At 35.1% G+C, this 18,892-nt stretch overlaps 1 protein-coding gene across 3 annotated transcripts in view; it reads right to left on the bottom strand.

Moving 5' to 3' along the window:
* Cep128 (centrosomal protein 128) overlaps window positions 1-18,892 on the bottom strand; it is a 393,967-nt gene that overhangs the window by 263,859 nt on the left and 111,216 nt on the right. For all 3 annotated transcript variants that reach the window (XM_027931718.2, XM_071607633.1, XM_071607634.1), the window contains exons 15-16: window positions 11,485-11,835; window positions 747-1,397 (exon numbers count right to left, since the gene is read on the bottom strand). In XM_027931718.2, the coding sequence (XP_027787519.2) occupies window positions 747-1,397; window positions 11,485-11,835 (1,002 nt within the window). The remainder of the gene's footprint in view (window positions 1-746; window positions 1,398-11,484; window positions 11,836-18,892) is intronic.

The raw sequence follows: 18,892 nt of genomic DNA, 5'->3' as shown, positions 1-18,892 counted from the left end.
TGGAGTTATAGCTATAAATACAACGGACTCAAATCCCAGTCCTCATGGAGTTTTCATTCTAATAAAGGGAGAATAACAAAAATAAATATGTAGTATGTAATCTGTATTAATATAATAATAAGTACTCAAGAGAAAAAAAAACAGATTAGGGAACTTGGATAGATTTATCACATTCCTGACAATCATGATATCAAATGATTGCCCTTCACAGTGATAACAAATGCCATAGCACCTTAGAAACAGTCCTCTAAATAAATGCAAAGTCTCAATTAGGCATTTATCTCGGCAACTTTGATTTGGAACAGAAAGGGTAAATCTCAAAAGTCTTTGTTTTACATAGCCCATAAGCTGATCCACGTTAGTTACCATACTAATAAGAACTGTGGTTACAGCATCTATGGCCTTGACAAGTCTTTGCCTTTTATATTTTAGAAGGTCATAAATGTTGAATGAGGGCACGTTTCAGGTCTACCACTTACTGCCACCTCTACCTTTCCTGAAATCCCAAAATAGCTAACTGTTCTTTTAGAAGGGTTTCAATACCCTAAAATAAGTACTCCCGGTTGGCTGCTATAGGTCATTTCAACCTGGCCAAACAGGCATGAATAAACCTCTTTACTGTTGGTTTTATCTTCCCTTCAGTGCTTGGGAATACAGAATGATCTCTAAAAGTTTGCGCTTTATTAACTTCATGAGTCACTAAAATAAATTCCTTCAGTATTACCAAGATAACTCAGCACAGGTACCTTTAATGTCCTAATATGATTCTCTGCTTCACTCTTTTCCTTCTTAAAGTGCTTCATCAGCTCCTGGATGTTTTGCTCATGTTTCGTTTTCACACTCTGCAGTGATGATGTGAGATCTGCCAGCTCCCTTTGGTGAACGTCTCGTTCTAGCTTTAACTGTGTAATGATGGTAGCTGTTTCATCATCCCTGGATTTTGATTGGGCTGTGAGGTCAGCAAGATCCTTAAGCACTGCTTTTTTGGCTTTCTCTTCCTCAGCCAATTTATTAGCCAGATCTGCTCGAATGGCACTCAAATTCTTGATGGACTCTTGCATCTCAAGAAGTCTAACTTTGTCCTGGGCCTGGCTCTTCTTTAGCTCTGCAATTTCTTCCTCCAGGTGAGCCTTCTCAATTTTTATCTGACTATGACTCTTATTCTGCTTTTTCAGTTCACCTTCTAGTCTATGAATGCTGTCCAGGGAATTCTTGACTTCCATCTCAAGCTCAGCTTGATGAGACTTAACATCATTTAGTTTCTTCTCCTTAGAGCGAAGCTCTTCCTCTTGAAGGGCACGCTTGGTTAAGACCTCATTCAACTCCTTTCTAAGATTCTCTACCTGTTGCAATGCTGCATAAAGCTGACTTTTCAATTCATCCTTTTCTTTTAGAATCTGATGGGTTAAGAATGTAAAACAAAACAAGTTACTATAAAATTCACCATAGACTGTCAGGTTAAAAAGTTTATAAGGATAAGAAAAATTCATTTTAAAAAGTCATTTTTAATGAAAATTATTTTTAGGCTAGAAAAGGGGAGGCTATATAATTATCCTGAAACAGTCTCATACTGAAACATGTTATTTCAGATTTTCATTATCAAAATATATTAATCCATGATCACAAATACTTAAGTGTAAGATAAATTGAGCAAAGGAATGGGGAAAGAACAAACTCCTATTATGATTTATTAGAGATGAAAATAATATTACCTAACATAACAATAAAGTGCACAAAAATGACACAACTTTAAAAAGAGATATATTTGACACAGAGATAGAATATAGGGAAGTATATACAAATAAAATTTAAGAAAGTTTATGATGTAATAAGCCCCAATTAATAAATCAATGTCAATATTGACAAGAAATACACCAATATACAACTGGGCGTCTTAAAGCCACAAAAGGATGAAATGAGATTAATTTATGATTCCAATATGTAGGGAAGATTCTCAAGAGAAAGGTTGCTAACTTAGTTGTTTATTATCCCCTGCCAGCTTCACCAGTTAGGGATTACATGAAGGAATAGAGGCTAAGAATTAATCATCATGGTCTCTAATTCTCACTACCCAATCATTGCAAATGAAAAAGCAGGTCGCCAATGAAGCCAAGACTGTGGTCTCTACAATACTGGCTCCAAAGACCATCTCTCCAAGTCTGTCCTTGCTTACTGATGCTCACCAAACCTTTTCCTTTTTTTAAGTTTTATTTTTGGCTGACAAATATTGCACGTATTTACGGAGGGCAAGGTGATGTTTTGACATGTGAATCACTATGTCTTGAACCAGAAAATAAAATTAATAGTCATTATAAAATAAAAAATTAAAATGCAAATATATGAAAGGCACTTCTATAATACACTTCGGTATGAAACAATTAATCATAAAACATAATGAGTCAATCATTCAAAAAAGTAGTTTCCTTAAGTCTATATTCAGTTTAAACAGGGAGAAAGAAAGAACACCAAACTAATATAAGGAATAAAAAAGTGATTAAGTAGTTGAGTTTTGAGCAGAAAAAAACTGAACTTAATACTCAAGTCTAGCTATTAATAGTCTATGGACTTGAAAAAAAAGGTCATTTATCCTCCCTCATAGAAACAATAGTTACTTTGTGCTATGATGTAGCACAAAGGCACACCCCAGATGCCAATGCCATGCTCCTTGGACTTCCCAGTCTCCAGAACTCTGAGCTAAATAAACTTCTGTTGTATATAAGTTACCCAGTCCATGATACTCTGTTACAACAGCAGAAAATAGACAAAGACAGAAAAATTGAGACCAAAAGGTAAGTCTGCTACCGTAATACATACATGAAAATTTTGGAAGTAGTTTTGAAACTGGCTAATGAATAAAGGCTGAAAAATTTGGAGAAGCAGGATAGAAAAAGCCTAGATTACTCTGTTTTATGCCCTAGGGCCTTATGCAAGGCAGAAATGAGAAGTGATGAACTAGGATACTTGGCAAAAGAAATATCTAAGCTGCAAAACATTGAGGCAGGGAAGCCATGAGACAGGAATACCCTTGAGACTCTCAGAAGATGAGCGACCAGCATGCAAAGCCACAGAGGCAAGGCTGCCAGAGGTTTCAGGGTTCCAAACCTCCCAAAGTGTCTAGGAGGCAGCACACAGAGTGAATAATTATTCTCCAGCTTTAAAACTTAGCTTTTCTCTGTTGGATTTTGGACTTACTTGGGACCATTACCCTTGTTCTCTTACCTATTTCTCCCTTTTGGAATAGGACTTTCTTTAATACCGTTGTATTTCAAATAGACAATTTGTTTTCATTTCATAGGCTCATAGCTGGAAGAAATCTGTCTAAGGATGAATTGTGTCTTGAGTCTCACCCATATCTGATTTACATAAGACTCTGTACTTTGAACTTTTTAGTTGACACCATAACAAATTAAGAGATGAAAGTCTTTTGGAATGGAATTAATCTATCTTACATGTGAGAAGCACATGGGTTTGGGGTAGCCTGTGAAGAAATGCTATGATTTTACTATTTCCTCTAAAACGCATAAAAGTTTTAATTGTCGTCTTAAGAGTTAGTGTCTTTTAGAGGTGATTAATCAGGGTTACGGTGTCACGAGTGATCAATATTACTATCACAGGAGTGGGATAGGTATCTGAATACTGGATTTCTTATAAATGTGGGTTCAGTCAGAATTTCTGTCTCATGTTTGCTTACCCTTCCACCTTGTTAGGACACTGAACAAAGGTTTTCACCACATGCCTGTGCCATGTTCTTAGATTTGCCAGCCTTCAGAACCATAAGTCAAATAAACCTATACTATTTATAAGTTACCTATTCTGTGACAATCTATTATAGTATATTTAAAAAAAAAACAAAGACAAGGTTCGTGTGATTAGTTTAGGGCCATCTAAGTAATGTCCTTATCTTCAACTGAACGGTGCCATATATAATCATGAGATTAGCATCATATTCATAGATCCCAGGAATTACACTGAGACATCTTTGGGGGCAGGAAGGTCATTCTATTTACCCCATCGAAGAAAATGAAAAGTGGCTTTAAGAATAACAGGAAAAAGACTTCTTAGGTGCAGGAATTAAAATTAAGAATCAATAAATCAAATGGACTCAAACTAAAAAAGTTCTTTTCAGCAACAGAAACAATCTATGAGGTGAATAGAGAGGCTTCATCTTGGGAGCAAATCTTTACCCCTCACACAGATACAGCACTAATCTCTATGGTATATAAAGAATTCAAAAAGTTAAACACCAAAAAAAAAAAAAAAAACAAATCAATAAATGGGCCAAGGACCTGAACAGACACTTCTCAGAAGATGATATACAATCAACAAATATATGAAAAAATGTCCACCATAGCTAGAAATTAGAGAAATGCAAATCAAAACTACTCTAAGATTTCATCTCACTCCAGTCAGAATGGCAGCTATTATGCATACAAACAACAGTAAGTGTTGGCGAGGATGTGAGGGAAAAGGTACACTCATATACTGCTGGTGCGGCTGCAAATTGGTGTAGCCAAAATGGAAAGCAGTAGGGAGATTTCTTGGAAAATTGGGTCTATACCCAAAGGACTTAAAAACAGCATACTACAGGGACACAACCACATCAATGTTTATAGCAGCACAATTCACAATAACTAAACTGTGGAACCAACCTAGATGCCCTTCAATAGATGAATGGATAAAAAAATGTGACATATATACACAATGAAATATTACTCACCAATGAAAGAGAATACAATCATGGCATTTTCAGGTAAATGGTTGGAGTTAGAGAAGATAATGCTAAGTGAAGTTAGCCAATCCCCCCCAAAAAAACTCATGTTTTCTCTGATATAAGGAGGCTAATTCATAGTGGGATAAGGAGAGGAAGCATGGGAGGAATAGATGAACTCTAGATGGGGCAGAGGGGTTGGAGGGGAAGGAAGGGGACATGGGATTAGAAATGATGGTGGAATATGATGATCACTATTATCCAAAGTACATGTATGAAGACATGAATTTGTGTGAATATACTCCGTATACAACCAGAGATATGAAAAATTGTGCTCTATGTTTAATAAGAATTATAACATAACACTAATAAAATAATACTATTATCTTAAAAAAAATAAAAAGAATAACAGGAGAGGGGCCTAAAAGTGAGAGGAGGTGGCTTAAATATAGTGATTAGCATTTGGAACAGAATATAACCCACTAATCATGAGTAAAGAAACTTCCAGGAAGTTCTAAAGATTAACATTATATTTTCATGATGAAGTTCTATTAGGTAAAACATATTTGATTACAAAATATTATGGTCTCCTAAAGCTAGTTTACACAGAAAGTATACTTTTCTCACATTGTAGGAAGCCCTGAAATAGGACGATTCTGAAAAGGTTCTTTGAAACTCAGACTCTGCTACTCTACACTTCTCTAGGTTTTACCCTCTTCCCAGTGTTCAAGTATCATATCAATTCATGACAAAGATGACAGCCTTAGGCTGGACAGCTACTACAGGTAAAGTGTGAAAATCCTTTGACTTGATGTTAATTACTAGGCTAAAGGCCACAGCCCAAGATATTGTTCAGATGCTGAGTATGAAAATGTCAACATCTCTACCACCACCTCAGTACCCTGGACACTTCCAGGACCCTTAGTTGAAAAGCCCCTTAATCTTGAGGCAGTTCAAAACAATGGACTTGAGTGCTCTTTGGCTGCCAGGAATGCTTGATTAAGTATTTGAAAGAGCCCTAGGAAAAGTCTTGTTTTTTTTTTTTTTTGTCTTTCCCTGCTAAATTTCCTATCTCCACCTCTTACACTTGGACTAAGGTTAGGTAGATCACTTGGCTTTCCCAACCCTCAAAGGCTCTGAATCAGCAGTTAAGTCAACTTGAATTATAGAATGCACACTTTAGATTACTCAACCCAAAACAATCTTGCTGTTTTTAGACAGACAAGCTTCAGCCTAAATTTGTCTTTTTCTTGCAAGACCTTTCTGAAGGCTGAAAACATGAACATAACATCCTTCAACATCCTAAAGTTTTCCCACCAGTCACTTAATGCCAGATTCTGATTCACATCATCAATGTCCCAAAAAGTATGATTCTAATGGCTCACTGAACTGTTCCCAACAGTGTAGCAAGGTTTATCCACTTGCCCTTTAAAACAATAACAGCCTCCCACCACCCTAAATTTACACTTAGTCAATGCTACAATTCAGGCTCTTTTATTGATGGTTCCTCATTTCTGAAATTCAAATTTTAAAATTTAAATGCTGCTTGAATTTCTTTTGGTGAAAATAAAAGGAGACTCCAATTCAAACTGGCTTAAGCCACAATGAAATGCATTACTCCAAAAAGAACTGGATGCAGTAGGTCAAAGTCCTAGCTCTACCCCCTCTGTAGCTCTCTCAATAATACCCTTCTCATCTGAGGCTTCATCCTCAGGATGGCAGCAGGATAGCTTCAGCCATTCCAGATCTAAAGGACACAGTATAGAGAAAGAAGGAACCCCCTCTTCTTGTGTAAATTTTATAGGCTTTTAAATAAATGCTTACCATGAATTCCCAAACAGACTTTAGGCCCCATTCCTCAATGATCAGGTCAGAAATGTGTGCCCACTGATTGACTTATATTAATTACTGAATGAAATGTAATGGGAAATGAAGAAGGTAATGATTCCAGTGCCAGGGATGGCACCCAAGGCTTTCACATACACTATTCTAGGTAAGCATTCTACCACTGAGCTACATCCCCAGCCAAGTGCTATTTCAAGACAAATTTTGTTGGTACTCTATAGGAGAAGCAATGGAAAACTAGAGAATTGGTTGATTTCAGATTGAAGATAAGTAAAATGTATGAGGTAGAAGGAAGAAATTGAAGATGCTACTGAGAAAAAGCAGCTTCTAATTAAGCCAAATTTGACAGAAGAACTGAATGCAGGAACTGGCTGGCCAACTAGAAGAATGTGGAAAGACCAAAACCAGGTATTAATGATGAAAAAAGAAAAGAGAAATAAAAGAACTGAAAGGTCAGAGACTGAGATTTTGGAATTGAAGGTTTGAACATAGAACAATTACAGATGAATACAAGTCTAAAGTGCAGAAATTGGTTGCAAAAGTAGAGTGAATTGAAGGTCACTGTAAAATGGGAAATTCAGTAGTAAAGAATAAGGATACAGAGTTCAATGAACTGCTGAGTTGAACTTTGAATCACTAAGGATGACAGCAAGAATTACATGTACTGAAACAAGCTGAGAGGAAGCCAGGTATTAAACTTCTTGAAAATTTTGGAGATGTAACGGGGAAGAAAAATACCAGTAAGGAATGTGGGAAAAGGATGTTCTAATCAGATTGTTATGGTTTCGATGTGAGGAGTCCCCAAAATAGCTCATGTGTGAGACAATCCAAGACGGGTTAGAGAAAGGACTGGGTTATAAGAACCTTAACCCAAGCAGGGAAGTAATCACTTGAAGGGATTAATTGAGTAGTGACTAAAGGCAAGGAGGGGGAGGGGTGGCTGGAGGAGGTGGGGTTTTGGAGGCATAGCTTTGGGGTATATATTTGTATCTGGCAAGTGGAGATCTCTGCTTTCTGATCATCATGTGAGCTGCTGTTCCCTCTGCTGCACTCTTCTGCCAAGAAGTTCAGCCTCACCTCAAGCCCCAAGGAAGGAAGCCTGTTGTCAATGGACTGAGACCTCTGAAACTGTGAGCCTCCAAATAAACTTCTCCACCTTTACAATTGTGCTGGTGGGGACTTGTAGTCACAGTGGCAAAAAAAAAAAAAAAAAAAAAAAAGCTTATTAAAACAAACAAATCCAACTTCCAAAGAGGGGCAAAAAGAAAGATTACAGACAGAAGGCCTGAAAATGTTTGTGTGAAGCCAGAAGAATGATACTGTCTAAAACTGAAGCCAGATTTAAAGTTAGGTAGTCAGTGTAGTTAGATAAATCGGGTCTAATATCGAGTGAAATCTAAAATGGAGACCATGATGAGAATGACTCAGGGAAAACACAGGACAACTCATGGAATGTTAATGAAGTCCCGAAAAGGCCCTAGGCCAAAGTCCACCTCAAAGAAATGTTAATGAACAGCCCCCAGCAAAAAGGTGCTGACTCAGAAGTCCTTCCAGACCAGATTACTTCTTTGGCCCACCTGTGTCCCACCCCTCGGGCCTTCCAACCTACATTCCATCACCAAAACTATAAAAAGGGGAAACAACCGCACTTCCATGGATTCCACCTCTTGGGTCCCCTTCTTCCTGACCGGGAGAAGTCTTTTCTGCTGTCCTTTAATAAACTTCTAATTTCTACTCTGACCTTGCCTCGGCGTGCTTCTTTGGTGTTATTCTTCAACAGTGGGGAAGCAAGGACTCCTCACCCGTCAACAGCGGTAACAAAACCATAGCAATTATTGGATGAAGGGCCAACTCCTGGAAGGCCAGACCACAAAATACAGAAAGATGTCTTAACTTTACTAAAAGGTAAATAGGAAGGTTTTTTTTTATTATTTTTTTCTGCACATGAAAAAAAATACAGAAAATCAGCACTCTGGCCTTTCTTGAATTGCATATGACAGGATGGCATACAAACTAAAAAAGAACTATACTTCAGCATTGATTCCTATTAAACTATTTTAAAAATTCAGATTTTACACAACAGCCTATATTAAATATAATTTTTTTTCTCAGCAGGAGAGAAATACAAAAAAATGCTAATTTAAGATTCCTGAAGTCTAATACTATCAAGCAAAAAGTTCAATACCTAGTCAAACCAATTAATTTTGCAGATGTAGCAGGAAAAAAGAAAAAAAAACATAAAGGGAGAAAACCTAGGAAATCATTCATACCTGTGTTCAAAAAAAAGAATATAAAAGAACTTAGAGATATTCAGAAAAGCACACACTAGGGTCAGAGTTAAAGTGCAAATTTTTTCATTTATCATTTTCAATGCATGTATAAAAACCAAGTATTTCAAACAGCACTTTTTTTAAAAAGGAGAATATCAAAATTGAAAACAATTAGATTATCTATATCTATACAATTTTGGGTCTATATCTATACAATATATGCTCATCTGCATCTTCCTAAGTACATTGTGATTCCATGATGTAAAAATATCCCTATCACTATCCTTCAAAGAAAGAATACAACTTGATCTTTTTGGTTTATTATAAAATGACATGCTATTCATTTGATATTACATATCTTCCAATAATCAAGTAGATCTGTAATATCTTAACAAGTTTCCAGAAATGTATAAAGCAAGGAGAGTAAAAAATCTCAGAAGAATTTAAAGAAAATAAAAGCATTTGGCTTTTTAATATTATTTTTAAGTGAGAAAGCTTAAAAAAAGTAGAAAATAAATTATGCTACAAAATGAGAAATGGATATAGGCACAGAATCATTTCGCAAATATAAAGATTGTATTATTTGACCATATAAAGTGGGTCAACAAGGCTACTTGTAACTAATTCTTTAAATCACAGATGTTATGTTATAAACTAGTATCATTTTTATTTTAATATACACTTCTAAATACACCATGGAGTCATCTTTTGAAAGTAATTGGACAAAAAAATAGTGGATAGTGAATCCTATTACGTCTATGGTAATGTTGTGAGTTTATTAAGAATTAAATATTTCTAGCTGGGTATGTTAGCACACACTTGTTGATCCAAGCTATTCAAGTTGCTGAGGCAGGAGAATAGCATTCAAGACCAACCTGGATAACAGTGAGACCCTGTCTCAAAAGTAGAAATAAAAAGAATCAGAGTGTAGCTCAGTGGTAGAACTTGCCTCCACACATGAAGTCCTGGGTTCAACTCCCAGGACCGTTAAAAAATATTAAATATTCCAGAGAAGTAATAGTCAATTAGATATTTTTTAAAAATACTTTTTTTCAAAAATTATTTAACACATATTACTACATCATAGATTTACTGGACACCTGAATCCACAGTGAAGCATTTCTTACCCTTTCTTCTTTAATTAACCATTGCTCTAACTGCAACATGCTGCATTAATTTTTAAGGCTTTTAAAGGAAAAATTACAATGCCTGCTGTGATAATTGTGATACTATCCTAACTATGGCAATCACTTTAAAACTACTTCTTTGCTTATTATTAGCAATGCTAAGTAAGAAAACTAATTATATCAGGATTGTTTAACATTTTTAATATTCTAAAAACCCAATCTAGAAAACTCTCAGCACCTTCCCATGAATTGGGACACTGTCTGATGACATGGGTCCTTCTCAATTTCCTCTAATTATGTAAAATCCCCAGATGATTCTCAATCAAATCTCCTCAATCACTCATCTAGCTAGCTACTTCCCTTATAATGGAACTTACTGAACCAGTTGCAAGACCAGTATAACAACTGAAAAATCGAAGTTGAGCAATTTCCTGGGATCAAACTAGTTTGGATTCAAGTCTGAGCTTAAGATCTGCTTTATCTCAGGGCAACCAGTCACTCGGTTTGTGTCAGATGGGTTAAAATGAAAAGCTCTCCACAGTGAATGCAGAGTGATGACTCCCTCCATCTTCTATATGACTGAGAAACTCCCATGTAAAAGATAAAGCATCTTTCCCAGGAAGCCTCTTCTGAAATAAGCATCTGTCACTCTTAAGTGCTGTCAATTGATTTTATAAATAAAATTGTCCAATAGTTTTTCTTATTAAAAAAAGTCAACTTATCCAAATAATTATTTTTCTGGAATGTTCTGAGTTCTTAACAAGTGACAAATGAAAAATGATAAACCAAGACTAAACATGTACAAAAATAAATCGTGACTTTCCTGCTTATTATCTTATAAGCATCTGAATTTAATTCAACCCAAAGATTTAGTTGAGAATCAACATAGTAATATCAAATCCATTCAAAGCAACTGATTATACAAGAGAAAAGATGATGTGAAATGCAGGCACAGATAAGTAAAATGCTTTTTTGTTACTAAGAAAAGGATATAAACACAGAATGTTGAAGAGACTTGTGATGTGATAACACTACTGAGACTGTCAATGTCACTGATTTAACTAAGCCTATAATAGCCGCTGCCAAGAAGTAGCCCCATAGTAACTACTGCATATTTAAAATGCCACTTTCTAGTCAAATCTCAAGCTGAACTATTCAAATAAATGAGATTTTAAAACACATGGACTGAGGGAAAAGTCATATGAAAAGTTAAGGAATATTTGAAGATTTTCTTCCATTTGAATATTAGAATACTAAAGAATAATTCGTATTAGGGAAATTAAAGCTAAACAGAGGTAGAGGGTGGATCTATGTTAATGGGTAAAGCCCTGAATGTTTAACTATTAAAGAGGATTTTAAGAAAATAAACTGAAGAACTTTTGGCTTTGAAACACACAAAACATAAAAACTCTTCTCTCAAGGATATATTGATAACAGTGTATGCACAACACAGCACTCAAGTGTCAGCTCAAAAGATGGATGAACAACTGGTTAGTTACAGCAGAAATCACTCCTAAAGAATTGGCTTTTATACCTGATTATTCCTGTCTGTCAGCTGATCAAGAGTTTCAGATTGTTTTTCCAATGCCCGCTCTAATTTCTTATGCTTAAGCTTCCATTGCCTAATGGATTCTTGAGCTTTCAATTTGAGGTATTCTTTCCTCTTCTCTGCCTCCTCTCTCAGGGCCTCTGATTGCTGGAAGTCACTGAGGTACTGCTCCGCCTGCTTGGTGGCTTCCTCTGCATGTTGAGTCAGCTCTGAGATCTGGAAGTTGGCCTGTTTACGGTCAGCCTCACATACTTCAAAGTGGTTCTGGATTTCCTTGAGTTGATCCAACATCTGTAGTTGTTGTTTTTCCCTGTTCTCCAACTCATGTGTTAAATTCTAGGAATAAAGCATATGAAATATTAAAAGTAAATTCTTGTCAAAACTCGATGTGTAACACAAAATGCAATGACAATCTCTAATGTCACTGAAATGGAAATCATTAGTATTGAATTTTGTTAGCAATCAATTTAGAAAATATGAGTCCTTATCTCTGTATTTTATAATCCCATTAGCTGGAAATAATTTTTATCAAAATACTATCTCTTTTGTAGACTATTTTCCAAAAAGGTAAAATATATATATTTTTTCAATTGTCAATAAAATAGAAGGCACTGTAGAGAAAAACAATATGTGTTATTTCAGTAAAAACCTAGTATATTGTTCAAATGAAGAAAATGTCAGTGATTTAAAATGCTGTCAGATTATTAGAAGGTTATTAGAAGCAATCATGTAACATTTCACTTTCTGGCAGCACATAAAATTTTACTATAATAAAGTAAAACTCAGTAACGATAAAATGAGCATTGATGACAGACGTATCTATATAGATGCCACTAGAGTTAAAAATTCATTTGAAAGATTCCCAATAAAGTGTTTATAGATAGATTATTTCTAGTTAAACTGACATAAGTTGAAATACTTACCTCAGGCTAACATGAACTACAGTATAGATTTTTAAACAATTTAAATTTATTTGAGATATTTCTCTAATCAAGAAACAAATATTAAAATCTAGCCTTCTTAAAACAAGGGTGGTCATTAATATATTTAGAAATTATATTAAATCATCATAAGTAAAACATTTTAATGTGAGAATAAGTAAATAAGTAAATGTTTATTTTAAGTTCAAAAAATGAGAGGCTATTGCTTTTATAGAAATAAAAGAATGTTATGATCATTAACATTAAACCACTGTTCTCAAGCATTATAAGAAAATGACAAATTCAAAGTCAAATATTTACAATGTGTCACAGGAGCTATCCTTCCTGATCCTGAGTTTCCAAATACCTAGAACAACAAAACTAACCTAAAAAGGTCATGTATTCAAATAAAAATGGAATCCAAAGGCTAACACAAAGCTGTAGTATAATAAGTATCACCTACACTGTACTAAGGCACTAAAAATGAACAAACTAGGAAATTTACAAAATTATTCTGGCTCAACTGCAGAATATTACCCATGATCAGTGGCTCAAATAAAGTTAAATATAAATTCCCTATGATTAAAGTCATGGTTTGACATTATGGCAAAATGTTAGACATAATAATGCCTCGAAAACAAGGCTCATTTCTGATCAACAAGTTTGCATTTGCTCAGTTTGCTAAACACAGACTGGAAGAGATGAGTCACTCCTTTGTCCACCCAAACAAAACAGTAAACTGAGAAGCTTGCACTTGTTTGTGTGGAAAATTCTAAAATGAGATCAGAAAATCCTAGTAATTGTGGTTTACCTTTTGCCCTTTTTCTAAAAGTTTTACCAATATTCTAGAAATCAACTTAATTAACAAGTGGCAATGAAGTGATTCCATATCAAAAGATAGGTGGAACTATTATTTTTTTTTAAACAAGTACTTGGAAGGAGGATCATTATACCCAATATCAGACTAATAGGCTAAGACGATGCTATGGGTTGAATAAACAGTAAACTTCATCTACATTGTACCAAGGATCTGACAAATAAACAGACTTGAAACATTTACAAAGTTCTTTTGGTCCAACAGCAGAATCTTTAGGTTTCAATTCCATTAGCCCCGATCACTGGCTCAGACACATGATTTATAGAAAAATAGATTAGAAGTGGTTTTAATATCAAAGAAGCTAACAATAAACGGGGGAGGTACTTACACCAACAGCTAAATTACAACAGTAAATAGTACTAGTTACTAAAATATGATAGTTACCTGAAGAGGTCTGTATTCCATAGGGTGATGGGAAAGGGTCTCTCTTAGAAAGTGATGTACAAGCTGAGATCTAAATGACAAATAGGAACTAGCAATAATAATACAAGTACTACTGAAATTTTCTGAGCACCTGAGTTGTGCAAGAGATTGAACAAATACTTTATCTAAATTATCTCATTCAATCTCAGCACAAAACTAAAGTAAGGCACATCACTATCATCCCCATTTTAGTAAGCAACCAATGCTTGGTGCAGTTAAGAACTTGCCCAGTATCATATAACTAAAACAAGGGCAGACAGCTTAGGACCTCGACAGTTAGACTCCCAAGTCCATGTTTTCAACTTCCAACTTCTCAGATGACTCTAACTCTATGCCTCTTCAGCTACCCATTCCCATGGTCCTGTGGATTATGTTTTATCAGAACTGCTGCCTGTAAGACAAAAGGTCTTTCCCTCAGCCTCCAATCTGACTTTATCTATGGATCTAACCAGTTTTCTTCACTCTCTCCCTGTCACTACCCCAAGGAGATGGCCACACCCTCGAAATTCCTTTAAACTCTGGGTTCTCTAATCCAAACTCCCTATTCTTTCACTTTTTAGCCACTCTCTTGCTCAAATCTCAAACTCCTTTGCTAAACTGTTCTTTCATCACATTTGAACAACAAAACAACTAACTCTGAGTGAATTGAAAAGACTTCATAATTCCTACCTCGGGTTACTTTTAAGGAAAATCATACCAAAGATTCAGCTCATGTGACCCCACACGGAGAGCCACTTCATCAGAGCCCATGATTAACACATATTTTAATGTGAGAATGAACATTGATGAGGATGTGAAATTCCTCTGCATGACCTTATATCCATTTCACACAACTGTCATTCCAAAATATCTCACCTCATTTTCCCACCATTCTTTCCCTCACTTCCAGTATGAAACATAACTCCTCTTTTTGAGGTAAAATTGGGGGCAGTTAATGCAGGAGACACCAAAAATGCTCTAACTGTACCATTCTGAGACTTATCAACAGCTCCTCTGTCCTCCTCTCCAGGAAAGAGCTCTTCCTCCTTAGGCAAATTAACCTGTCTTTGCTCTTTCCTTCCATATCCATCAAAAACTTCACTAATTCAATCACATTTTCTTTCCCATGTCCTGAATCTCTCTTCTTTTTTAAAAAAAAAAAAAATCTTTATTTTTATTTATTTATTTTTCTGTGGTGCTGAGGATCGAACCCAGGGTCTCATGCATGAGAGGCAAGTGTTCTACCACTGAGCCACAACCCCAGCCCACTGAATCTCTCTTCTTCTACTGCATTATTCTACTCTACACTGTCCATCTTAAAAAACAACAGTAATGTTATGTTCATCTAGAAAAATAACAGAAATTTTAAAAATAAAATAATTTAATTCAATTTTACATTATCTTCTAACCAGCCCTCTATACTCTTCATCATTTTAAGCCAAGATCCTGGAAAGAGTAGTCCACACTTGATGCCCATAAAATCATATTTCCAAATCATTGCATTTTCTGCATCTGTTTTCCACCTACCATACAATTAAAACAGCTCTCATTAAGATTCCTAAAGATCGTGTACAGATAAAGACAATGGACTCTAAAATTCTTTCCTTGCCTAGTTTCCTTAAAGCATGTGACACTTAATTTCAGCTTGATCACTCCTGAGTCTCTCTTCCATCTTGACTTATATCATCACTTCTCAGAAGTTCTCCATTTTCTTCTCATCCTTTCATTATCTCCTTTTCTAGTTTTTTTTTGGTTTTTAGGTTTTTTCTAGGTTTCTAGGTTTTTTCCTACCATTTAGCTTTCAAATAAGGTTAACTCTGCCTGTTCCAATATTAACCATCATTCCTTCTACATAATATCATTGGTATATTAATATCCTTAATTCCGAGGTCAGAACGCTTAACTCCAGACTTTTAAGTATCTGATTGTTTAATGACTTTCTACTTATAGAAGTCCCACAAGCATCTTAAATTTAGCATGTTGAAAGTGAGCGTCTCTGATGTCCAACTCCAAACAAAACGACAGTCCTACCAAAATGTTGGGAAAGTTTCTCTCTCATGAGGGAAAGGTAGACATGGGGTTAAATTATGTATTTAAATAGTGAGAATAACCACACTCACAGAAAGAAATGAATAAGAGAAGATGTCTAAAAATGATAAACAGATAAGATTACAGTTAGATTGTCTCAAATTTATAATGGACTCAGTTACAAAATTGTTTGGATTCCTTTAGCAATTCCTTTGAACCTTAAGGCAAAATAAGTTCAATATTATTTATTTTTCAATCATTAAAGAGCAACATTAATAGGCTCAGGATTAATACATACAAGCCCAAATATTAAGCATATAAACACTTTTATTCTTCTACTTAAAAACTGCAGACATTTTAGGCTGGGGTTATGGCTCAGTGGTAGAGTGCTTGTGTAGCATGCAGTACCACATAAAAGACCTAAATAAACAAATAAAGGTAAAAAAAAAAAAAAAAAGCAGATTTTTTCACATCAACATCAATATACAATGATTCACCTGTAAGTGTAAATGTATAGAAGAAGGTATAGATCATATTGTAAACAAATATGGTTATCCCCACTTAATGGAAAGCAAATTTGAATTTCAACAGGAAAAAAAATCTTGTCAGTCTGTATTATGCTCCAGGTAAAATCTATCATAGAATTCCTCCTATATTCTTTAGCTAAAAATCCTATTCAGCCATTGTTTTGGCATTTTCTTTAATCAAATAACCAACAAGAAAGTCTAATTGTAATAAACATTTTTTTCTCCATCAAAGAATTACATTAATATTTACTACCAAGTCCAATATTTACTTCTCACTATATAAGCACTGTCAAAGCAAGAAAAGGAAAAAAAAATCAAAAAACAGAGACAAGAATTCCTTCCCATACACTGTCAAAAGATTTATAAAATCTCCCAATAAATCTAAAATATTTCTCTTTCTTCAAATGGGGAAAAACATTGATGTGTAGTTGTGTTGAGAATCTCAGGTTTGATGATAGAAAGATTCATGGGTCTTAACATATTATTGGACTTGTGCTAAAATTTATTAATGTGAAAAGAAAACAAAGCAAAAAAGCAGAGGCAAAAGGAACATGGGGTGAAGTCCAGTAAAACCCGAATTTCCAAGAGTCCTCTCCGAATGGAGTTACACAGGACCTGCTCAATTCCTTCAGCAATGAATTCTGACAACATGTTGTATACCAGGGCAGATCACTGGCAGCTCAATACCCAAGGTTTAATTAGGGGCTTGTCAATTAGGCACCCTCTGCCTAAAACATGCCAAAATTTCAGGTTCCCAGATGGAAAGCAGGTAAGCAACATAACTACATTATTTGTACAGTTTAAGCACAGTGAGCTACCTTTATTATCATTTAGGGAAAGTTCATACCACTGTACAGAAATGTTTATCATTCAAGTTCTCAAATGCCAGAAAAGTCTATCTTGCATTCAGGCCTATCTAAGGAGAGTAGTCTTGCACTACTCCATAATTCTTTCCTACCCAGTACTAAAGTGATGAAATAGAATGAAAATTTCGAACTTTCGAACTTTTTCGAACTTTCTCCCTCTAAAATTGGTTTTGATTGCCATTGGCTCCTTTTCTAACTTCTAAAAGTAGTAAGAAAACTACACAGCAGAATCATATAAATACAGCATTAAAATGAACATAGAAAATGAACCGATATTCCCTTTAAAAAATTGTGTAGAAAGGGTCCACCATAAAATCTAATTTTAACTGATCATACAGCTAAGATAATAATTATACATACATTGATTACAGTAGGATATCTAGGAACTTGAAATTACAGAATTGGAAAAACTGGATAGTCAACTTACACAAAGACTGACCATTTTAAAACATGGAACCAAAGTTGAAAATCTTGCCCAAATAAACCAGAGTTAACTAAGTAATATATAAATACTCATTTGTACCTACAGTACATAACTTTGTGTGGAAACCTATAAGGGCAAATGAGAAGAGACTTCAGTGACTCAAAAGTAATGCTTCTAGAAGGTAGAGGCAAATCATGGAAAAGCACAAGTCACACAGACTTGAGTTCAAATACCAGCATGGCCATCCTCTGACCTTACAAGAATTGATTACCATCCAAGAGCCAAAAAAATTTCATTTATAAAATTGACTCAATATCAGAGAAATGGTAATCTACATGAGATTATTTAGATAAAGCATCCAAAAAAGTACTTGGTACATTTTATGAAGATAGTGTATATTTGACTACAGGAAATGTTAGAATAAGAGAGATAATCAATGTTCACATTTTAGAGATAAGGAAATTGAGGAACAGAGTGATCAATCCAAGATTAAATAGGAAATTTTGGGAAGAAAAAAGATTAGCCACAGAGCCCTAACAGTCAAACTTATATAAATTTCACTTTACTGTATATTTAAATATGAGCCAAACTGTTTAATAACTATATAACTGGTCATTTTCTTTCCAGTGACAGGAGGAAATCTTGAATAGGAAATTACAGAATCTTTAATGTACTGATGTTTCTGGAACTTTTTTGAAACTAAGAAAGAAAAATCACAGGATAGGGTTGACATAGATTTAAATAAAACCAAGCATAGACTATTTATTACTTTCTGTGTTCAAGATGATAAGGAAACCAGAGTTTGAGATTAAACTAGATTCTTTTCTTCTGCTGGCAGGTGGAGTGTGTGAAAGTGCAGGCCACTGCAGGAGAGAAAGCCCATTTTAATGTTAGTAGATGCTGCCACTGTCACCTCCAAGGGTTGCAGCCTGCAGCTGGCATGCTATATTTTGCTCCACTAAGATTGAGGGGCAAGTTACATCTCTCAATAGAGGACTACTCCCTCAATATCACACCAGACCCCAGCAGTTTCACCGCCAATTTCTTCTTTCCAGGCCAAAGAATGAAATTCACAAGAAATGGAAGGAAAGAGTGAAAAAAGTCAAATTTATTCAACTGAGAACAGAGACAGAATTCTCACAGGGCAAGAAGGGACCCAATAGTAGTAGATTGCCATCTTGGTGGGCTAGTTTAGGAGTTTATACAGCTCTTGGGTCAACACTATTGGTTCAAATTTATGTAAACTAGGTTTTAGAAAAGTATCAACCCTATTGGTGCAAATTTATGCTAACCGGGTCTTGAAAAGTATCAGGTCTTAGAAAGTATTAATGGTATTGATTAGTCCTGCA

Source organism: Marmota flaviventris, chromosome 2 (assembly GCF_047511675.1).
Source record: "Marmota flaviventris isolate mMarFla1 chromosome 2, mMarFla1.hap1, whole genome shotgun sequence".
NCBI lineage: Eukaryota > Metazoa > Chordata > Mammalia > Rodentia > Sciuridae > Marmota > Marmota flaviventris.
Note: the sequence above shows the minus strand (reverse complement) of the source record. Positions and strands in the feature narration are given on the sequence as shown.